The following is a 23,012-nucleotide window of genomic DNA, read 5'->3' as shown; positions in this document are numbered from 1 at the left end:
CATCAACCCCAGGGTCAGGGGACACCTTGTCTGTGCCTGTCGCTATGAGGTAATGTGATAACACTGCATACAAACACGAGGTCTTGGTGCCCTTCAGGGGCTTCCTTGTTCCCACCTGTGCAGGCTTGTCTGTGGTCATGTTGTGAGGCTTCTGAGAAGGGGGTTATGCCTCGGCTGTTTCTGTGGCATTTTAGAGGCCTTCCGTGCATCACTGCAGTGCCTCCCTGTGTCCACACATATCCCTGTGACACGTATCTGAGCCTGTGAGTCTCTGGGCAGGTGTTATCTTCTTTCTTTGACCTTTATGCAGCAGAAGCAGGCACTGTCCCAAGTGCTTTACCTGCTTTTTCTCTTGTGGGACTCACAACAATCTATCAAGCAGGTATTGCTAATGTCATCGTCCTCCTATAGGTGAAGAAATGAAGCCCAGAGAGGTTAAGTGGCTTGCCCAAGTTCACAGAGCCTACAAGAGACGGACCAGCTTGAACCAGCCATGCATTGTACTTAACGGCGGGGGTGGGGGCTTGTCTTACCTGTTTCTAAGTGTCACACTACTGGGTATGTGTGCATTGTCTCTAAGTATCACCTCCGTGTGTGAATCTGTGTGTTGTGTCTGTGTCCTGGGAGTCTAGCCTCTGTGTGTGTGTATCTATGTGTGTGTCCGAGGTTGTTGTGTACCTGTGTGTTTGTGTACCAAAGCTGTCCTGTTTCCCTGAGTGTCCTGCTTTTGTGTGCGTGTCTGAGAATTGTGTATCTCTGGGTCACAACTCTCTCTTTATGCGAATCTGTGAGGAGTGGGAGGGGCGTTGTGTACTTGTGTTTGTGCATCTAAGGGCTAATTCCTCTGAGTGTGTCTATGTGTTCATGTGTCTGAGGGCTGTCCTGTCGGATTCCCTGAGTGTCCTCCTCTCTATGTGTCGGTCTGGCCCAGGGCTGTCGCGTCTGTCTCTCGGCGCCCCGCCCCTGCGTGCGCGTTGGGAGAGACCTCGGACTACAAATCCCGGCAGACCACGCGGCGCGCGGGCGGACGCGGGGCCGCAGAGGGCGGGGCGGGGCTTGGCGGTGCGCAGAGCCTGACTGCGGCACCTTCGCTGACGCTCCAGCCGTTGAGTTCTGCAGGTGTCCCGGGCCGCCCAGCCCCGCCGCGTCCCGCGCCCCCGGCCTTCCGCCTCGGCCCCGACCGCGGGGCATCGCGACGCCCGGGCCCGGCGATGAGCGCGAGGAGCCGCCATGAGCGCAGGTGAGCGCGCAGCCCCAGCCGACAGGAACCGGGCGCGGTCCCCGGACCGCCCGTCGTCGCACTTGTCGTGGGGGGACATCCCCACCGCGGGGCGCGGGCCGAGGGAGCGACCCCTGGGACATCCCCTCGCCCGTGCCCTCCCCCATCCCAGAGGGGCCAGGAGCCCGGGGATGGCACCGTGCAGAGCCGTCCACTCTGCGCCTTCCTAAAGCCCTGGGAGAGGAAGCGCCTGGCACCGCCGTGCAAAAGGATAATCCGGGGGCCGCGGTGGCGGGGCGCGGGGAAATGTCCCCGCGCAGTGACGGATGTCCAGGTGGGGGAAGAGACGTGGAGGCCGCTGCATCCAGGGCCTCTGAGTGGTTGTTCCTCTTGGCTGAATGAATGAATGGGGTTGGAGAAGCCAGGGCTCCTGAGTCCCTGGATCGGAGTGCCCTGGGGCACAAGTGCCACTCCTGATCCCCTGAGTCAGGCCCCCAGAGCAAGCCTGTTAGCACCCCGGTCCAGGGACCACACCCTCCATGTTACCTGTCCCAGGCCCTGTGTCTGGAGGCCACCCTTTCCAGAGTCTAATTCTACCTGCTGCAAATGGTGCCAGTAGACCTCTTGTGTTTAGAAGGGTCTCATTTCCACGTGGGTCACTCAGAGCCTAGACCTCAGCCAAGGGCCACCAACGCTTGAGCATCCCCTCTGCAGCTGCAGACCCTTCAGTTCAGATCTCTCCCTCCGGTCTCCCACCTTACTCCCCACCCTCCCCCCCCCAACTCTAGGGTGCACCCAGGGTGAGGAAGGGGAAAGAGGCTGAGGAAATATGGCCCCTGGACTCCAGATCCAAAGATCAGGGAGCTCCTGGCAGATTATCCCTCACACTCAGCCTGGCCCAGGAGAGGAGCTTCTGGCCACAGGAGAAGCACAGCAAGGGAGGAGGCAGCAGTGCTGCCCTGGGCCTCTGCCAGGTCATCAGCAGGAAACCGGTGCTTCCGCAGGAAACAAGAGGTTCCCAAATGGCTTTGACGCCAGTCCCTCCGCTCTGCAGTACTCGTGGCACTGCCCCAGGGCCGGGGAGTCAGACTAGGTTCAAGTCTAATCTTGACCACTCAGAGCTGTGTGACTTTGGACATGTTAATCAACCTCTGTGCCTCATTTTAAATGGGAATCCTAATCCATACTTTTGGAGAGGTGGCTGTGAGGATGAAGTGAGAGGAATGTGTTCATTTAGACCCACTCATTTTCAGCTTCTCCCCTTGCAAGCTGTATGACCCCGGGCAAGGGATTTTGAAGCTGTGTTCCTCAGTTTCCCCAGCTGTAAAATGAGATGATAATAGTCCCTCCCTCAGAGGGTTACGCGTGAAGATCAGTCGCTGTTATTCAGAAGAGCAATGCAGTCAGTCATTTGTCAAAGTATTCTCATCCCAAGCAACTGGCCTGAGCTGGTGGTACCGGAAGAGATCAGACACTGCTCTGACCCTCCTGTGCCATCCCTGGGGAGACTGCGATGCGAATAGAGATAAACAAGCCCTTCGGAGTGTTTTGACAGATGTTCTGCAAGAGCATGCCCTGGGCTTGACCTTGCTGGGAGACTAGAGTGTTCCACAGATGTGACTTCCTCCTTCAAGTTCCCTTCCTCCTTCCCCAGGTTGACGGGGGAGAGCATCCTTGTGAAATGATGGGTGTGTGATAGACACAAGGAAGAACTTCCAGAGGGAACATTGTTTAGGTCCTGGGGGAAGTGATCCAGTGAGGGCAGCTCCAGATGGTCTCTGGCAGGGCCCTTCAAGAAGAGGCTTGTTCCTCTGCACCTCCCAGCTGACCCAGAGGCAGGAGATGGACACAGTGACTCTTGCACCATCACTTCCATGCTCTGTTATGTCAGTGAGGTGTACAACCTTCATTCATTTGTTCATTCATTCAGTAAATGGTTCCTGAGTCCCAGCCACATGCCAGGCACTGTGAGCAGGAGGGCGATGACACCTGTGCAAGCCTGAGGTGTTGGTGTCAGTGGGTGGGGGTGAGGTGGGCAGAGAGGATTTTGGAGTAAGGCCCCTTCCAGCTGCGAGACAAATTGGTGGGCACACTGCCTCTCTCAAGGCTCAGTTTTCTCATCTGTAAAATGAGATAAGTTGCTTGATTGTTGCAGGAGGAAAGCAGATCGGCAGGAGCAAAGTGGCCCACCTGGGGTCAGCGCAGCATGCTGCAGTCCCATCCCCAGCACAGCTGCTGGCCTGAGGGTTTGAAGGCCCAGGGAAGAGCTGTTGAGTGCACACAGGGGAGCAATAGCACAGCTGTGGGTTTTCAGACAGGGCAATGGGAATGTAGAGGGGAGCCTGAGAAATGGGTCAGAGCGGAAGCCACACCTCCTTGGCAGGGGAGCCAGTAATGCCCGCCTGTACAGGCCATGCTTCAGGAACTTCAAACACCCCATGTGCCAGCTACTTTGGGGTTATGATCCTAGAGATGGGAAACGGAAGCCTGGAGAGGCTGAGGCACTTGTGAGAGAGCCAGGAGCACAGTTACTGATGGGGACGACAGCGATGGCGCTGGTAGTGCCGTCGTTAAGAGCATGGACCCTACAGCCGCACTGCCTGGATCCACGTCCCGCCGCGTGCTGGCTGTGTGGCCTTTGGGCAGCTTACTTCACCTCTCTGGGCCTCAGTTTCCTAATCTGTAAAATAGGGATAAAAGTAGTCCCCACTTCACAGTGGTGAGGAATGAATGAATCGATGTGTGTAAAGCCCTTGAACAGTGCCTGGCCTGTGTCAGCCCCTGATAGCCCTGAGGTACTCTTTTTGTTGTTGTTGTTTTTGTTTTTTGGCCGCACCGAGGGCTCGTGGGGGATCTTAGTTCCCCAACCAGGGATCGAACCCATGCTCCCTGCAGTGGAAGCACGAAGTCCTAACCACTGGACCACCAGGGAAGTCCCCCCTAAGGTGCTCTTTTTCCTTACACCCCAGAAACCACCCGAGAAGAGCCCTAAAGGGGGTGAAACTACCCGCCCTGACCCACTCAAGGAGCAGGTCTCCAGGGCTGGTGAGGGGCTTTGGCAAGAAGGACAGCTGGGACTGTGGCCTTTTGAGGAGGGGACAAGAAAAGGGCTGTGGCTTGTTGGTGGCCAAGGACCTGAGAACCCAGGTTGCCAGACCGGGTCAGTTGCCCTGAATGCCTGTTGTTCTGCCCCCCAAGACAGGATCCAGGGCGAGCCTCCCCCCGCCCCTGCACAACACACACACACCAGAGAGCAGAAGGGCCTCGGCCGTTTCTTGTCTGCGGGCTGTTGTCAGGAAGGGAAGGAAATCATGCCCTGACAAGCCTCACTCGCAAGCTGGATTGGGCCGGGACCAGAGAGCAAAAGGGACCACCCCAGGGGACCCAGGTTGGGGTCTCTGAGCCCCAGGGCAGAAGGCTGACCAGGCCTCCTGCCCTCTGGCTTTGAGACTTTACTGTTGGCCAGACACCCGGATGGTTGAGAGCTACAGGCTTCGTGTGTATGTGTGGGAGTTCCCCAGAGACCAGGCCCTTTCTGGAGCTGGTGGCAGCTCCATATGTTTTCTGAGTCACCCAGTGGACAGGGGAGGGATTGACCGTGGGTGGGGCTTGGGTTAATTTGGGTTTTGAGTCATCTTGTTTGAAAGAGGCCTCAGGCGGCACAGGGCATATGCCCTGTTCTCTGGAAGTGCCCACATTGGCCCCCAAAACACAAGATCTGGGCTCTGACTTCCTGGCTCCACCATTTACCAGGGGGCCTTTGTGACTCTGAGCCTCGGTTCCCTCATTTGTACACATGGGAAAAATAAGAGTCCCCTCATCGTGTTGCCAGAGGGTTAAATGAGCTAATTCGCGTGGAGGGTTAGAGCAGCTCTTGTCACCTGGGAAGTGCTTAATGGATATTGGCTGTTCTTATTATGGTAATTACCATAGTAATTATTATCACAGTCCTTATGTGGAGATATGGGGGGCTGCGATAGGACAGAACAGACTCTGTGTGGTCTGATGAGAATTAAAACCCACCCTGGGACTTCCCTTGTGGTGCAGTGGTTAAGAATCTGCCTGCCGATGCAGGGGACACGGGTTCGAGCCCTGGTCCAGGAAGATCCCACATGCCGCGGAGCAACTAAGCCCATGCGCCACAACTACTGAGCCTGCACTCTAGAGCCGGCAAGCCACAATTACTGAGCCCATGCACCTAGAGCCCGTGCTCCACAACAAAGAGAAGCCACCGCAATGAGAAGCCCATGCACCACAACGAAGAGTAGACCCTGTTCGCCGCAACTAGAGAAAGCCCGTGCGCAACGAAGACCCAGCGCAGCCAAAAAAAAAAAAAAAAAAGAAACCCCACCCTGGAGTCAGCCTGCCTAGGATTGCATCCTGACACTACCATGTACTTGGCTGTGTGATCTTGGGCAAGTTACTTAACCTCTCTGAGCCTAATTTTCTTCTATAAAAAGGGGATAATTATTGTGCTTACATGGCAGGGTCATTATGTTAGCCATATAAGAAGGACCAGGAGCAGAGCCCGCACATAGTGGGGCCTCGGGAAATGTTGACAATCATGGTTGCTTTGGGGCTTGGAGAAGCTGCAGAAACCCAAGTGTTTGGGGACAGAACAGCTGAGGGGCTGGGGATGTTGTGACGGGCAGCTGCTTGGGACACACTGGGCTTATTGGGTGAAACTTTCAGATCAGGCCTCTGCAGGGCTCTGACTGGGGAGGAGGAGTAGGGAGCCCAGAAAACCAGCAGGTTGCCCCCTACCTTCCCTGCTTTCCCATCCCCCTTAGTGAACTTCTCCAGAGGCTCCTGGGAAACATGCAGATGCTCAGCACCGCTGCCATTGTGCCAGCAGGTCTGGGAGGGGCCCAGGCATCTTCATGTCTAACAGGTTCCCCAAGAGGTCCAGGGAGCACAGTTAGAGAAACCCTGGCAGAGGCCATGAGCCCCACCCCGTCCCGGGCCCCAGAACACCCACTGTCTCCTTGCTCTGCTAGGACCGCAGCTGTACAGCAGGGGAGGCAGGAGAAAAAAAAGAGTTTCTACGGTAGAGATGCCCACTGGTCTTCCCTGAGCCACAGTTTACCCATCTGTAAAATGGGGGTGATAGTGGGCCCTTCCTCACAGAAGGAACCTGTCAGCTGTTCAGCTGGGCCCTGGCACATAGCGGCTTCTCTCCTTGAGCCTTGGGGGTTTGCTCAGCTCACCCCTCCTCTCCAGCCCACCCCCAGTGACTGGGTTCTTCCTTCCTCCGCCCCCCATTTCACCTTCAGAGTGAAACTGCCCCTTTCATGGCTGCCCTGACATTTTATCAGTCCATACTCGACTTCTCGGCATCTTCTCACTGCCAGGCCTGTGCTGGGCATGAAGGTTGAAAAAGGATGAGCAGGGACTTCCCTGGTGGCGCAGTGGTTAAGAATCCACCTGCCGATTCAGGGGACACAGGTTCGATGCCTGGTCCGGGAAGATCCCACATGCCACGGAGCAACTAAGCCCATGTGCCACAACTACTGAGCCTGCACTCTAGAGCCCGCGAGCCACAACTACTGAGCCTGTGCTCTAGAGCCCGCATGCCAATACTCCTGAGCCCATGCGCCACAACTACTGAAGCCCACACGCTCTAGGGCCCGCGTGCTGCAACTACTGAGCCCGCATGTTGCAACTACTGAAGCCCATGTGCCTAGAGCCTGTGCTCCGCAACAAGAGAAGCCACTGCAATGAGAAGCCCGCGCGCCGCAGCGAAGAATAGCCCCCGCCCGCCGCAACTAGAGAATGCCCGTGTGCAGCAAAGACCCAACGCAGCCAAAAATAAATTTTAAAAAATATAATAAATTAAAAATAAATAAATAAATAAAAATGACGTCTAAGGGCTTCCCTGGTGGCGCAGTGGTTGAGAATCCGCCTGCCAATGCAGGGGACACGGGTTCGAGCCCTGGTCTGGGAGGATCCCACATGCCGCGGAGCAACTGGGCCCGTGAGCCACGATTACTGAGCCTGTGCGTCTGGAGCCTGTGCTCCGCAACAAGAGAGGCCGCGATAATGAGAGGCCCGTGCACCGCGATGAAGAGTGGCCCCCGCTCGCCGCAACTGGAGAAAGCCCTCGCGCAGAGGCGAAGACCCAACACAGCCAAAAATAAATAAATAAATAAATTTATTTTAAAAAAAAAAAATGACGTCTAAAAAAAAAAGATGAGCAGCCCTGTCCCTGCCCTCAGAGTGGAGAGCAGATGGAAAGTGGGACACACAGCTCCCAGGACGCTAATAGCTGGATGTGCGGGTGCTCTTGAAGCTCAAAGTGCTCAGCAGGCCCCGTCCCCCGACTCTGGGCCCACACGGAGCCAGAACTTGCCAGACGCACAAGGAAACGAGGTACAACGAGTGAGGACCAACAGGACAGCCCGGTAACAGACCCGTGAAGACTCGAGTTACTGGATTTATCAGACCAGATTTATAAAATGACTGTGCGTAAGTCGTGGTTAAAGAAGGAGGGAGGAGCCCCCCCCACCCCCCACCAAATGCCGTTTCTCCTTCTGTCCACAGACAGCAGCCCGCTCGTGGGCAGCACGCCCGCCGGTTACGGGACCCTGACGGTAGAGACATCTGTAGATCCCCTCAGCTCCTCAGTTTCATCCGTGGTACGTGGGCAGGGGAGGGGCAGGGGCAACTCCAGGCGGGGGTGATACCCCGGCCTCCTCCTCCAGCCCCCGCCCGCCCCACTACCGTGGCCTGCTCTCGCCCGTGTCCACAGAGGCTCAGCGGCTACTGTGGCAGTCCATGGAGGGTCATCGGCTACCACGTCGTGGTCTGGGTGATGGCGGGGATCCCTCTGCTGCTCTTCCGATGGAAGCCCCTGTGGCGGGTGCGGCTGCGGCTCCAGCCGTGCAGCCTGGCCCGCGCCGAAACCCTCGTTATCGAAATAAGAGACAAAGAGGTGAGAGGCAGGGGAGCAGGGGCGAGCCTGGAGCTGGAGAGGGGCGGCGGTGGCTCAGGGTTGCGGGGCGGAGGATGCTCAGGTTCTCAGCCCAACCTGGCCGCTGACGTTCTGTGGGACCTTACACAGGTGCTTCTCCTCCCTGGACCTCAGCTTTCCCATCTGAGCAGTGGGCAGACGGGACGGGGTGGGTGATTCCCGAGGAGGTCACCTCTATCCTTGATCCCTGCCTCCTCCAGCAGGGGCTACCTGGCTGTCGGGTGGGGCCGGGGAGGGGAGGGGTCTCTTCCAGGACTGAGTCCACACCTCCGTGTTCCAGGATAGTTCGTGGCAGCTCTATACTGTCCAGGTGCAGACTGAGGCCATCAGCAAAGACAGGTGAGGCAGCCCCATCGCCCCTTCCCAGGAGCCCCTGCTCCCCCTGCCCTCCCCCCACGAAGGCTCTGATCCCAGGGCCTCCCATCCGAGAGAGGGAAGGTGGTTCCGTGGGGATGGGAAGGTGCTGGGGCAGCTCCCAGGGCTCCACGGTAACTCCACCCCCGTCCCCAGCCTGGAGCTGCCCCCACAGACCCAGGCGGAGGACGGCCGGAGCCAGGCAGCTGTGGGGACACTACCAGAGGGGACATGGAAGGACACCGCCCAGCTCCACAGAGCCGAGGAGGCAGTAAGTGGACAGCTGGGTTCTGGGCAAGTCCTTGCCTGTCTCTGGGCCTCAGATTCACACCCTGTACAATGGGGGCTGGACTCCAGCTGTTCTCCGGGCACCTCTGGTTCTCTTGTCCCAATCGTCCAGGCTGCTGGCCGATCACCTTTTACCCTTCCGTGCCTCTCCCGCCTCTTTCCTGTGCCATCCCCCTGCCGCCCCCGACACACTCCTCCTGGGGCCGCCTCCAGCCCACCTCTCCTCTCTCCCACCCAGCAGCGGATGCTGCGCTACTACCTCTTCCGGGGCCAGCGCTATGTCTGGATCGAGACCCAGCAGGCCTTCTGCCGAGTCAGGTAGGGGTCAGGGCCGGCACTGCTACACCACGCCCACAGCACGTGCTGCATTGGGCAGAGGAGGTGGCATGAGGTGGCCCAGCCTGGACTGTCCTCTCAGCTCTGTGCCTTGACCCCCTCAAATCGCCGAGCCTGTCTGTAAATAGCTCATGAAGGGAATCCCGGCCTCCTAGGGTTGTTTCGAGGGTAAAGTATATTACTGTCATGTAAGGCTTGGCACGGCACCTGGCCTGAGGTGGCAACACTGCTGTGAATCAGACCGTAAGCTCTGGACTTGGACCTTCTGTTTGGCGTCTTGTACCTGCTCTGCCACCTACTAAGTGCTTGATAAATATGAGCTCAGTTTATGTCTTAGTTTGAGCCCCGAGAAGCAGACCTCAAGACAAGGATTCAAGTGCAGGGAATCTGTTTGCAAGGTGATGCCAGGAGACGTAGGGGAAGTGAGGCCGGGAAGAGAAGGCAGCCGGTGGAGGGGGCTTGATGTGGGCACGTGGAGCACAGTCCCTTGGGGATCCCTTTGAGCCAGTGTAGGGCACGCACCTCAGGGTGCCCTCACCCAAGGAGTGAGGAAACCAGGGGGTACGTACCCATCACCTCCTACCGTTACCAGTTGTGGAATACGTGAACTCTTGCACAACTTCGGCCTTCCTGGCTCATGGGCAGACCGTGCTTATGCAGCCAGGAGAAGCCCTCAAGCCAGGACAGGTGTTTCCAGTAAGAGGCTGCACCGCGCAGATGTGAATTCCAAGGGGGTGTGGGGAGGGCACCAACAGCCTCTGCTACGTGAGAGGAATAGCAAAACTCGCTGACGTGGGACTTCCCTGGTGGCGCAGTGGTTAAGAATCCGTCTGCCAACGGAGGGGACACAGGTTTGATCCCTGGTCCGGGAAGATCCCACATGCTGCAGAGCAGCTAAGCCTGTGCGCCACCTACTGAGCCTGTGCTCTAGAGCCCACGAGCCACAACTACTGAGCCCGCGTGCCACAACTACTGAAGCCCCGCATGCCTAGAGCCCGTGCTCCACAACAAGAGAAGCCACTGCAATGAGAAGCCCGTGCACTGCAACGAAGAGTAGCCCCCGCTCGCTGCAACTATAGAAAAGCCCGCACACAGCATCGAAGACCCAACGCAGCCAAAAAAAAAAAAAAATCGCTGACCTTTGTCACCTAGTAAGTGCCAGGAACCGTCCAAGCACTTTGCAAAACTTATCTCATTTAATCCACCCGTAGCCCTGTGAGGGAGATGCTGTCACCGTCTCCATCTTGCAGATGAGAAGTCTGAGGCCCAGAGAGGTTAAGTGACTTACTTAAGAAGACATCATTGTAAAGAAAGCTCTAAATGTCACTAAATAATAGCGGCTGTTGTCACTGTTAAGTATTATCATCTCTCATTGTTTTTCCTGGGTGAGATGGTTTGGGGCCCGATCAGAGGAACAAAAGGAGAAAGTTAGGCCCAGAGTTCGTGAGGGACCAGCTTTCTCCCGGGAGCTCGGTGTGGCAGAGGTGGGCCAGGAGGGGTGGGGGGGTGCAGAGCTCAAACCCCACCACCCACACGAGTGCCCCCTCCCCGTCCTCCCAGCCTGCTGGACCATGGCCGCACCTGTGACGACCTCCACTGCTCTAGCACCGGCCTCAGCCTCCAGGACCAAACCGTGAGGTGGGTGCTCCCTGAGAGCTGGGGCCCCCTCTCTTGCCCCCCTGGGTGTGGCCTTCTTCCAGTCACCTGCCTTCTCTGGGCCTCAGTTTCCCCAGCTGGAAAGTAGGGAGCTCCGTCACCGCTAGAGGGTCCAGCTGCCACAGCCCCTCTATCTGATAGCCCTGCCGCTTTTCCTCTTACAGGAAGACCATCTACGGCCCCAACGTGATCAGTGTACCAGTCAAGTCCTATCCCCAGCTGCTGGTGGACGAGGTAGGGCTGTCCCTGGGCCTCGCCCCAGCTCTGGCCTGAGCTGGCTGTGTGACCTGGGCCAGGGGCTTGCCCTCTCTGGGCCACCCGTACAGAGGCAGATTGTACCAGCTGTCCTCTTCTCCATGGTGGAGAGCTGTCTCAGAACTAGCCCCAGTCAGCTCAGGGAGAGGAATTGGAAGTTCTGGTCCAGGCTGGGGCTGGGGATTAGAGGCCAAGAGACAAACTCACACAGCCTGGGCTCCTGCTGTGTGCCAAGCGCCAGGCTCCAGAGTCTGGGTCCTTTCCGTGCATTACCCACTTTCACGCTCCAACAGCCTCGTGGTAGGTACATTCCGTTCACACATGAGGAACCGGAGCTACAGAGGGGGGGACATGGCATGGCCAGGGTCACGTGTGGACAAAGGGAAGCCAGTGACCTGGACACACCTAGAGTACACTGCTAACATCCCAGCCCTCTGAGCCAGGGGCAGACACCTGTGAGACAGAGAGGAGGCCTTGGAGTCTGGCCTGATGTAAACTCTAGTCAGCCACCTGGGAGCTGTGTGGTTTTAGGCAAGTGACTTCACCCTTCTGTGCCTCAGTTTCCTCAGCTGTAAAATGAAGCTGATGGTAGCATCTGCCTTGTGGAATTGTCCTCACCATCCTATGACATTTAGATGATGTGCTTAGCAGGGGCCTGGCGTGTAAACACCCGTGTGTCCTCTTTAGAGCGAAGAAGCTGGTGGCTCAAGGGACATCTGGACAGGACTGACCAGGAGACAGGCCTGGCTTTAGTCCTTTGGCAACTGCCGGGCCCTCTGCTTCCGTGGGCACAGGAGGCCCAGCCTGTGGCTGGGCTGCCCTGGGGGACCTGGGCCCTGACGCTGCCTCCCCGCCCCTCCCCCAGGCACTGAACCCCTACTATGGGTTCCAGGCCTTCAGCATCGGGCTGTGGCTGGCTGACTACTACTACTGGTATGCCCTGTGCATCTTCCTCATCTCCGTCGTCTCCATCTGCGTGTCCATATACAAGACCAGAAAGGTGTGCGGTGTGAGGTGGAAGGGACAGGGCAGGCGGTGTCCGAGGGGACCTCCACCCACCCACTCCCTGCTTGTCCCCCTGCCCACAGCAAAGCCAGACTCTGAGGGACATGGTCCAGCTGTCTGTACAGGTGTGCGTGTGCCGGCCTGGGGGAGGTGAGAGGCTGGGGGAAGTGAGAGGTGGGGGAGGGAGGGAAGCTGGGGGAGGTGAGAAGCTGGGGGAGGGAGAGAGGCTGGGAGAGGGAGGGAGGCTGGGGGAGGTGAGAAGCTGGGGGAGGGAGAGAGGCTGGGGGAGGTGAGAGGCTGGGGGAGGGAGAGAGGCTGGGAGAGGGAGGGAGGCTGGGGGAAGGAGAGAGGCTGGGAGAGGGAGGGAGGCTGGGGGAGGGAGGGAGGCTGGGGGAAGGAGAGAGGCTGGGAGAGGGAGGGAGGCTGGGGGAGGGAGGGAGGCTGGGGGAGGGAGAGAGGCTGGGAGAGGGAGGGAGGCTGGGGGAGGGAGAGAGGCTGGGGGAAGGAGAGAGGCTGGGGGAGGGAGGGAGGCTGGGGGAAGGAGAGAGGCTGGGAGAGGGAGGGAGGCTGGAGGAGGGAGGGAGGCTGGGGGAGGGAGAGAGGCTGGGAGAGGGAGGGAGGCTGGGGGAAGGAGAGAGGCTGGGGGAGGGAGGGAGGCTGGGGAGGTGAGAGGCTGGGGGAGGGAGAAAGGCTGGGGGAGAGACGAAGGCTGGGGGAGGCAGTGGGGGAGTCCCCTCCAGGCTATACTGAGGCCCCTGCTTGCCCGCAGAGGAGGAATGGGTCGACTCCAGTGAGCTCGTGCCGGGAGACTGCCTGGTGCTGCCCCAGGAGGGTGGGCTGATGCCCTGCGATGCTGCCCTGGTGGCTGGCGAGTGCGTGGTCAATGAGAGCTCTCTGACAGGTCAGTGCCTGCCCCTGGCCAGCAGCCTCCCGTGCCCCCTCCCGGGCCACCGAGCCTCTCTGCCTTGTGTCAGAACTCTTAGATGGAGTTCTCTTTTCCCTTTGCTCAGGTAACAGTCCCGGCCTCAGCAGGTCCTACCCCTGCAGATGCTGGGTGAGGCACTGCTACTCTTTGCCAGGCAGTGGGCTCAGGGCTTTACAGAGGTTAAGCCCTCTCGTGTCAATATCTTATTTGAACTATAAAAGTAACACAGCTTGTTACAAAATAATTCCAACAGAAGGAGAACAACGCCTGCCCCCCACCCTGGCCCCCCCACTCTGCCCATGCTGTATGCTCACAACTCTTTCTGGCTCCCCTGAGAGATGGTTCCTGGAAACTGGCTGCACACATCCCAGGACTGTCTCACTGTGTCTGTGTCTTTTGCCCTCTCTGAGCTTCAGTGTACCTCTCTGTAAAATGGGGGCAGTGATTTCTTCACACATAGTTGCAAGCATTAAATGAGACCTGGGGCTTCCATAACCGTTCTGGGCATAAGGCTTGGTCTTGCTGGTGGGAGGGAGCAGCATGGGCCTCACACCACATCCCTCCCAGGGGAGAGCGTTCCAGTGCTGAAGACCGTCCTGCCGGAGGGACCGGTGCCCTACTTCCCAGAGACCCACCAGCGGCACACGCTCTTCTGTGGGACCCTCATCTTGCAGGCCCGGGCCTCTGTAGGACCCCATGTCCTGGCAGTGGTGACCCAGACAGGTAACGAGTCTGGGAAGTGGGGAGGGATGCTGGGCCCAGCACCTAGAGGAGAGGTGACACAGAGCCGGGCAGGACCCATCTCTGCCGCTGCCTTGCTGTGAGACTCAGGCACGTCCCACCCCTACTTGGGATCGGCTGGAGTTGGCAGGGACGTGGCAAGAAGGAAGGAGCCCACCCCTTAGGAAGAGAGCAGTGCTGTACGTCTCCAGCAGGCCCCTGCCACGTGTGAAAGGGACCCAGTGTGTCACCAGATTTGACATTTTTCAGCGAAAGCCACACATCTGAATTTTAAGTGAAACCACCCAGTTTGTAGATGGTACTACTAATTCCTTACTTACTAAGCTTATGAAGGCTGGGCAAGGCCTGTGGCCATCCCGTGTGACCGCCGAACTGGGTGATTGCTGACCCCAGGAGCATGACGCCGTACAACCCCAGAGGTGTGGATGGTGTGGGGGAGGGGTGGAGTCATCCTGACCCTCAGTTTCCCCTGCCTCGGTCTCCCCATCTCCTCCCAGGGTTCTGCACGGCTAAAGGGGCCCTGGTGAGCTCCATCCTGCATCCCCGGCCCATAAGCTTCAAGTTCTATAAACACAGCGTGAAGTTTGTGGCTGCCCTGTCTGTCCTGGGTGAGTGGCCCCCCGCACCCCACTTTGCCAGTGGCCCCCGGAGCCCCGTTCCCAGTCCCGCTGAGTCCCTTGCTGTCTCCTCAGCTCTCCTTGGCACCATCTACAGCATCTTCATCCTCCACCGCAACCAGGTAAGCCTTGGGGGCCGGGTGGGGGCTGCCACTGGAGGCCCAGGGTCCACCCGGCCTGGCCCTTGGCCTTCACAGTGCCCCCTGCCAGGTGCCTGTGGACGAGATCGTGATCCGGGCTCTGGACCTGGTGACGGTGGCAGTGCCGCCCGCCCTGCCTGCCGCCATGACTGTGTGCACGCTCTACGCCCAGAGCCGGCTGCGGAGCCAGGGCATCTTCTGCATCCACCCGATGCGCATCAACCTGGGGGGCAAGCTCCGGCTGGTGTGTTTCGACAAGGTGGGGGCCGTGGGGGGGGCACACGACCAGGCTCCCCACACCCACATCCCTCATTCAGCAACGTTGACTGAGGGCTTGCTGAGCCCAGAGCCCCGCCGCCTGCCCGTGCGCCCCTGCTGTGAACACTGCCCACCGCCAGGTCCTGTCCTGGGATGGAAACACTCAGAGGCACCCTCCACCCCCAGCTCCCACCTGCATCAAGCTCACAGTCTGGAGCATGAAATGTCTAAGATCATTTAATTTGTTTGTTTGAGAACCATTGAGGGCCAACTGGGTACCCAGGGCTGCTGTCAACACTGGGGATCCAGCAGTGACCCACACGGAGATGTCCCCACCACCATAATGAGTGAACCAGGGACCACAGAGAGCTGCAGATGGTGATGGGTTCTAGGGAGGAAGCAAATGGGGTACGTGGTGGGTGGTACGTGGGGGTCACTCCCTTGGAGGGCAGTCAAGGAAGGCTCCTCTGGTCCCTTGGTGACCTCTGAGGGGTGGACCACACTGAGAGGAGAGCAGGGCTGGCAAGGTGGAGGGGAAGAAGTAGAGTGGCTCATGGCTCCTTGGAGGAACAGACCAGTGTGCCTGGGGCTCGGGGAACAGTAGGGAGCGGGGCAAGATGAAACGGGCAGAGCCCTGATCCATCAGAGGCTGGCGGGCCCTGGTGAGGAGTTTGGATGTTATTTAAACTGAAAGGGTGGAGCATGATCGTCTTCGCAGAGCTCCTAGGCTAGCGAAGGGGCCAGATGTGTAACTGAGCCATTGGAATATGGTATGGGAGAGGCAGGCATCCGTTCACTCATTCATTCACTCATTCATTCATTCATTACACTGAGAGCTGTACATGGCCAGGCCCTCTTCCTGGTACCACAGTGAACAAATGATGGAGTAGTAGAGGCCGTGGGTGGGAGCCCCGAGCACGCACTACCTGACCCAACTGTAGGGTTAAAGAAGAAGACCCAACTGTAGGGTTAAAGAAGAAGACTTCCTGGGGGAAATGATGCCAGACCAAGAAACACTGCGGGTTGGGGAGGACAGCCTGGCAGAGGGACCTGCTTGAGCAAAGTCCAACTCTGGCTTCTGGGGTTCCCATGGGCCCCGCCTGGCCAGGGGTGTGGGCGCCCACCGCAGCGGGGCACAGCTCACCCCAGGACTCATCACTGGCCCGCCCGCTTGCCCCCTGCAGACAGGCACACTCACAGAGGACGGCTTGGACGTGATGGGTGTGGTGCCCCTGAAGGGGCAGGAGTTCCTGCCGCTGGTCCCAGAGCCCCGCCGCCTTCCCATGGGGCCCCTGCTCCGGGCATTGGCCACCTGCCACACCCTCAGCCGGCTCCGGGACACCCCAGTGGGTGACCCCATGGACCTCAAGATGGTGGAATCTACTGGCTGGGTGAGGAGGCCAAGCAGGTCCGCCCCCTGCCTCTGGGCAGCCGAGCCCTAACTAAGCCCACCCAGTCTTCCTTCTAGGACTTCCAGGGGGCGTCTCTATCATGCCCACCACCGAGAATAACAATGGCCAAGGCCTAGTGCTGAGCACCTACCCTGTGCCAGCGCTCTGTTGCACGGGCCTCATCTCATGTACTGCTCCCCATAGCCCCAGGGAGGTAGCTTAAAACCTGCTTCACGAAGGAAACTGAGGCTGAGAGAGATTTGGAATAACTTGTGCAAGGTCACCCAGCGGCTTGTAAATGGCAAAGCCAGAGTTTGAACTTGGGTCCTCCCAACTCCAAAGCCCACATTCTTGACTTCTGTTCTATCCAGTCTCCCATGAAGGAAGTCCTCCATGAGTTTAACTTGGGTCTCTCCCACTGCCTCTCTCCATGGGCCAAGGATTGGCTGCCCCAGGCCAAGCCAGCACCCGGCCCCTCGATGCCAATGTTCTCTGCCTGCCTCCCAGGTCCTGGAGGAGGGACCAGCTGCAGACTCGACATTTGGGACCCAGGTCTTGGCAGTGATGAGACCACCGCTTCAGGAGCTCCACCTGCAGGGCATGGTGAGCTGAGGGGGCTGCCTGTGGGGTGTGGGCTGGGAGGGGTGGGCTCCACAGGCCGGCCCCTCAGCTGCCCCTCCAACCCTACAGGAGGAGCCCCGGGTGCCGGTCAGCATCCTCAGCCATTTCCCCTTCTCATCGGCTCTGCAGCGCATGAGCGTGGTGGTGGCGTGGCCGGGGCGGCTCGGCCCGAGGGCCTGCGTCAAGGGCTCCCTGAGCTGGTGGCAGGCCTCTGCGACCCCAAGACAGGTGAAGGCATTGGCACGGAATGGGGTGGGCGCCCAGCCCCTGTCGCTGCCCCCACCTCCCCGTCCCAGTGACACCTGCCTCTCCCTGGCAGTTGCCCACCGACCTTCGCCCAGTTGCTGCAGCGCTACACAGCTGCTGGCTACCGCGTGGTGGCCCTCGCCAGCAAGCCGCTGCCCATCGCACCCAGCATGGAAGCAGCTCAGCAACTGACGAGGTGGGCCTGGGGACTGAGCCTCCGGCCTCGTGTGGGCAGAAGGGGGCAGAGCCAGGGCTGATGCCCCTGCCCAGTGGCTGGGGGAGGGTCGTGGCCATGCATGACCTCTGACCCGGGTCTGCCCACCCTCCAGGGACACTGTGGAGTGGAAGCTGAGCCTCCTGGGGCTGCTGGTCATGCAGAATCTGCTAAAGCCACAGACGACACCCGTCATCCAGGCTCTGCGAAGGACCTGCATCCGCACCGTCATGGTGACAGGTACCAGCAGGGCCTGGGTTAGGAGGGCAGAATCTACCCCCATTCCAGGCAGAGATAAGGGTACCTGGCGTCCCTTCCCGGGGCATCTCTTTGGGCCCCTGCCTCAGGCCTGGTCCTTTTCAGACATTTCAGGTATCTTCACAGTCTCCCTCCTGAGTGATAATTGTCACCCCAGTTGACAGATGAGGAAAGTGAGGCTCGGGAGGAGTAGAGTGACTTCCAAAGAGTCTGGGGCTGGTGTGGACAGCCTGGGTTCCAGCCCAGCTGCTCACCTGCTAGGTGACCTCTCCCCAAGTTCCAGTTTCCAACTGAGAAATGGGGGGAAGTTAGGTCAGCCTCAAAAGTTGTGACAATTTCATGGAGCAAGAAAAGAAAGATTCAGGGGACTTTCCTGGCGGTCCAGTGGTGTGACTACTCACTTCCAGTGCAGGGGGCACGGGTTCAATCCCTGGTCAGGGAACTAAGATCCCACATGCCGCAGGGCACGGCCAAAAAAAAAAAAAAAAAAGGTATATGTAGAACTCAAACCCAGGCTCCAGTTTCTCCTAAGACCTTTGATCCCTAGTTTTTATAGACAAGGAAACCCAGGTTCAGAGACACTGATACCCTGCCTGAGCTCACTCAGCCAGTCATGGCAGACAGATTCTGTCCGGCCTCAGTTTTCCCATCTATACGTGTCAGGGTGAGGATGGCCCCCTCAGTAGCAGCTGGACCTGACCTTGCCCCTACCCCCAGGGGACAACAACTTGCAGACGGCGGTCACCGTGGCCCAGGGCTGCGGTTATGGTGGGCCCCCAGGAGCGCCTGGCCATCATCCACGCCAACCCCCCTGGCGGGGCCAGCCTGCTTCCCTCGAGCTTCTGCCAGTGGAGTCCTCTGCAGCCGTGAACGGGGCTCAGGTGAGGCTGACCCAAGTTCCGCACAGGACCCCACCCATGACTCCGCCCCTGTGTCAGCTTGTCCCGGGCCCCAGCTCTCAGGGTGGGGCAGGGGGAGCTCAGCTGAGCTTTCCGGGCCCCCAGGATCCTGACCAGGCCGCAAGCTACACCATGGAGCCAGACCCCCGATCCAGCCACCTGGCCCTCAGCGGGTCCCACCTTTGGTGTCCTTATGAAGCACTTCCCCAAGCTGCTGCCCAAGGTAGGGCTGCCCCCGGGCCCCTCCCTGGTCGCCCCACACCTCGCCATGCTCTGCTCCCTCCTCTTGGCTGCCTCAGCCCCTCCCCTGTCTCCCTGTGCTCCCAGGTCCTGGTCCAGGGCACCGTCTTTGCCCGCATGGCTCCCGAGCAGAAGACCAGAGCTGGTGTTGTGAACTGCAGAAGCTTCAGTGAGTGCATACGGGGGAGGGGCTGCGGGCGCCCAGCTGGCCCATAGGTCCCTGCTTCCCACCCCAGGCGTAAGGAGCCATCGGCCTCAGAGAGCCCAGCAGGCACCCCCGGGTCTGTCACACTGACAGTAGTACACCGCCCTCAGTATCTGCGGGGGATTGGTTCTGAGAGTCCCTGCAGATACCAACGTCCACAGATGCCCGAGTCCCTTATGTAAAATGGCGTAGTACAGTCGGCTCTCTGTTGCCATGGATACAGACCCCGTGGATACAGAACCCGTGGATACAGACCCTGTGGCTACTGTAATTGCACCTATTTACTGAGCACCTACTGCGTACCATTTACTGAGCATTTCCCAGGCACCCAGCGGGCAGTCGGAATGCAGCCATCCCCGTGTTCTGCCAGCCAGCCCGGGAGGTGGGTGGGCCATTTCGCAGCTGAGGAGGGCCCTCCCGGGCTCAGAGCCAGCACGTGAGTCCGGGCCGCGCCTGCCCTCCCCTCTCCGACAGGTACTGTGTGGGCATGTGTGGGGATGGCGCCAATGACTGCGGGGCCCTGAAGGCGGCTGACGTGGGCATCTCGCTGTCCCAGGCCGAGGCCTCAGTGGTCTCGCCCTTCACCTCAAGCATGGCCAACATTGAGTGTGTGCCCATGGTCATCAGGTGAGGCGGGCAGGGGCCTGGCTGGGGGCGGGGTCTCAGCAGGGCCCATGAGCTGGCCTGGGCCCCCTCATGCCCATACCCGCTCCCCAGGGAAGGTCGTTGTTCCCTGGACACGTCGTTCAGCGTCTTCAAGTACATGGCCCTGTACAGCCTGACCCAGTTTATCTCTGTCCTGATCCTCTACACGGTGAGTATCTGCAGGCCCCGTGCCGGGCCCGGGGCGAGGACCTCAGCAGTGTGGTGGGAGCCCGGCAGGTTCTGGAGTAGACAGCGTGGCCTCAAATCCTGCTCCAGCCGCGTGGCTTAGGCGCTCCGGAGCCTCGGCGGTGAGGCTTGTCTGAGATTATGAAAGCCCTGAGCGCCTGGCGCACAGTAGGTCCTCAGAAACGGGAGCGGCTGTCCTGTGCTAGCGTTTCCTCCCTGTCCTCTGGGAGCTCCCCATCTGCAGGGGGGACTGAGGCAGAGCCCAGGCAGGGGTGAAGGAGGCAGAGGCAGGAGTGGGACACCCGAGGCCTCTGCCCCTTTCCCATGAATCTGCCCGTTCCCCGCTCGCCCTAACTCAGACCTCGACTGTGCCTCCGGCCTCCTGTCCAAAGGGTATCACCACCTCCTCTGCTCAGAGCACGCGTTGCTCGCCCCCGCTGGAAACAGGTGACGCCATGGGGCAGTGCAGGCCTCGCGCCAGCTTTTGTCCCTGTGTCCACCTTAAACCTGAGGGCGGGAACTGTGTGTCCTCCAGAAACCTTGGGGCTCCGCAAGGCAGAGCCTCAGCCTCCGTCTCAGGCTGGTAGTTCCCATGAGATTTAGGCCTTCGCGGGTCAGCAGGGATGCCTTCTCCCTCAGACGGGGAGAGGGGCTTCCTGAAGGCAGGGCCGTGTCTCCTTCATCAGATTGGGAGTTCCCAGAGGCAGGAGGGTGCTGTCTGCCCATCAAGTTGCAGGGCAGGAAAACACCTTCCCCATCAGACTCCTTAAGGGCAGGGCTGGTGCCTGCCCCATCGGACTAGGAGCTATCCTCCCCTCCACCCTCCCTCCCTGCCGGTAGGTCAACACCAACCTGGGCGATGTGCAGTTCCTGGTCATCGACCTGGTCATCACCACCACGGTGGCGGTGCTCATGAGCCGCACGCGGCCGGCGCTGGCACTGGGTCAGGCACGGCCACCAGGGGCCCTGCTCAGCGTGCCCGTGCTCAGCAGCCTGCTGCTTCAGGTGGCCCTGGTGGCCAGCGTGCAGCTGGGGGGCTACTTCCTGACCGTGGCCCAGCCCTGGTGAGTAGCGGGGAGCTCGCCCCAGATCCCACCCATGCCCCGTCCTCCTCACCCTCGCTCCCTGACTCCCGGTCCCTGTGCCCCCAGGTTCGTGCCTCTGAACAGGACGGTACCCGCGCCAGACAACCTGCCCAACTATGAGAACACGGTGGTCTTCTGTCTGTCCAGCTTCCAGTACCTCATCCTGGCCATGGCTGTGTCCAAGGGGGCGCCCTTCCGCCGGCCGCTCTACACCAATGGTGCTGCTGTGCTGGGGGTGGGATGTGCTGGGGGGGGTAATGGAGGGGAGGGGGGATGAGAGGGAGGGAGGGGGATGTGATGGAGGGAGGGGGGATGAGATGGAGGGAGGGGGGATGAGATGGAGGGAGGGGATGAGATGGAGGGAGGGGGGATGAGATGGAGGGGGGGATGAGATGGAGGGGAGGGGGATGAGATGGAGGGAGGGGGAGGAGATGGAGGGGGGATGAGATGGAGGGAGGGGGAGGAGATGGAGAGAGGGGGGAGGAGATGGAGGGAGGGGGAGGAGATGGAGGGAGGGGGGATGAGATGGAGGTGGGGGAAGAGATGGAGGGGAGGGGGGATGAGAGGGGGGGGATGAGATGGAGGGAGGGGGGATGTGATGATGGAGGGAGGGGGGATGAGATGGGAGGGGGATGAGATGGAGGGGATGTGATGGAGGGAGGGGGGATGTGATGATGGAGGGGGGGATGAGATGGGAGGGGGATGAGATGGAGGGGGGGATGTGATGGAGGGAGGGGGATGTGATGATGGAGGGGGGATGAGATGGAGAGAGGGGGATGAGATGGAGGGAGGGGGGATGAGGTGGAGGGAGGGGGATGAGATGGAGGGAGGGGGATGAGATGGAGGGAGGGGGGATGAGGTGGAGGGAGGGGGAGGAGGTGGAGGGAAGGGCTGTGGGGCTGGTGCCTGTGGGGTCCCGTCGGGCATGGGTGTGAGTGTGCTGGGCTCCCTGGCCTGACGGACTCCCCCACCCCCAGTGCCCTTCCTGGTGGCCCTGGTGCTCCTGGGCTCCGTCCTGGGGGGCCTCCTCCTGGTCCCCGGCCTCCCGGCAGGGGCTGCTCTGACGCTGAGAGGAGCATCGCCGACACCTACTTCAAGCTGCTGCTGCTGGGCCTGGTCGCCTTCAACTTCGTGGGGGCCTTCATGCTGGAGGTGGGGCCCGCCCCGCGTTGGGGTGGGAGGGGGCTCCGGGGGTGGGACTCAGCCACAGCTGCCCCCCTGCGACCTCCCTGTCCCCGGCAGAGTGTGCTGGACCAGTGTCTCCCAGGCTGCCTGCGGTGGCTCCGGCCCAAACGGGCCTCCAAGAAACGCTTCAAGCAGCTGGAGCAGGAGCTGGCCGAGCAGCCCTGGCCGCCGCCCACCGGGCCCATGAGGTAGCGCAGGCCCGGCCGGCCGGCGCCCTAAACACTGGATCTCCCTGCTTCTGAGCCACCGACCAGGACCCATCTCCAGAGACACCACTGCCATCGCCCCTGCAGCCCTGAGGTTGGCGGTTGTCACACTCATGTCCCACGTCTGCCCAGCCCAGCCTTCCCTGCCCCCGCCTGGGGAGATGCTAAGTACCCTTGTCCCCCACTTCGGACGCCCCACGTAGGGACAGCGGCCACCACCCGCACTCAGAGCCGCTGTCAGTGTAGCAAATAAAGTCACAATATTTTCCTGCCTCGGCCTGCCTGATACCCCTGACCTGGGTGCCCCTGGCACGTGTCTGCTCCCGGCATCCCCTGATTTTTCAGATCATGTTGGACAACTCCCCTCTCTGAGCCTCCGTTTCCTCATCCGACATCATGTCTCCAGGTTGAGCACGTTCCCGGTGCTCCGTTCAGCATTTTATAGGCATCATCATTTAATCCTTACAACTGTGGAGTACTGTCCCCCACCTTTTTATTTTTATTTTTGGCCGCACCACATGGCTTGCAGGACCTTAGTTCCCTGACCAGGGATCAAACCCGGGCCCCATGGCAGTGAAGCACTGAGTCTTAACCACTGGGACGGCCAGGGAATTCCCAGTCCCCCTTTTACAGATATGGAAACTGAGGCTTAGAGGTCACGCAGGTAGTCAGAGCTGGGACCAGGTTGCTTTGAGTCCAGAGTCCACACTCTTGACCGTCCTACCCTCCTGCAGGGGCAGGAGAGAATGGGCTTGACTCAAACAAGTGCCAGCACCTACAAGGCATTTAACTGGGGCAGTTCCCTGCTTCCCCACCTCCCGCATCCTGGGATGTGTTTATGGTGCAGTTCTTCCCTCAGATGCAATC

General features: G+C 59.8%; 1 protein-coding gene across 1 annotated transcript; it reads left to right on the top strand.

Moving 5' to 3' along the window:
* The first annotated feature begins 1,067 nt into the window (after window positions 1-1,067).
* Window positions 1,068-22,289, top strand: ATP13A2 (ATPase cation transporting 13A2). Its single transcript, XM_036828858.1, is given in 35 exon segments — window positions 1,068-1,240; window positions 7,760-7,854; window positions 7,968-8,150; window positions 8,470-8,528; window positions 8,700-8,814; window positions 9,070-9,149; window positions 10,728-10,805; window positions 10,988-11,057; window positions 11,944-12,078; window positions 12,167-12,233; window positions 12,853-12,984; window positions 13,576-13,731; window positions 14,247-14,357; window positions 14,442-14,488; window positions 14,577-14,765; window positions 15,949-16,155; window positions 16,663-16,758; window positions 16,846-16,963; window positions 16,966-17,023; window positions 17,108-17,218; window positions 17,352-17,476; window positions 18,212-18,258; window positions 18,260-18,305; window positions 18,308-18,375; window positions 18,499-18,564; window positions 18,566-18,616; window positions 18,721-18,777; window positions 18,780-18,802; window positions 19,313-19,465; window positions 19,556-19,652; window positions 20,510-20,733; window positions 20,821-20,972; window positions 21,732-21,817; window positions 21,820-21,906; window positions 21,997-22,289. Coding segments are annotated over 35 exon segments (3,534 nt in total). The 5' UTR covers window positions 1,068-1,230; the 3' UTR covers window positions 22,132-22,289.
* Window positions 22,290-23,012: the final 723 nt, after the last annotated feature.

The sequence above is a fragment of the Balaenoptera musculus genome, chromosome 1, assembly GCF_009873245.2.
Source record: "Balaenoptera musculus isolate JJ_BM4_2016_0621 chromosome 1, mBalMus1.pri.v3, whole genome shotgun sequence".
Classification (NCBI taxonomy): domain Eukaryota; kingdom Metazoa; phylum Chordata; class Mammalia; order Artiodactyla; family Balaenopteridae; genus Balaenoptera; species Balaenoptera musculus.
This window is presented reverse-complemented; position numbering and strand designations above follow the sequence as displayed.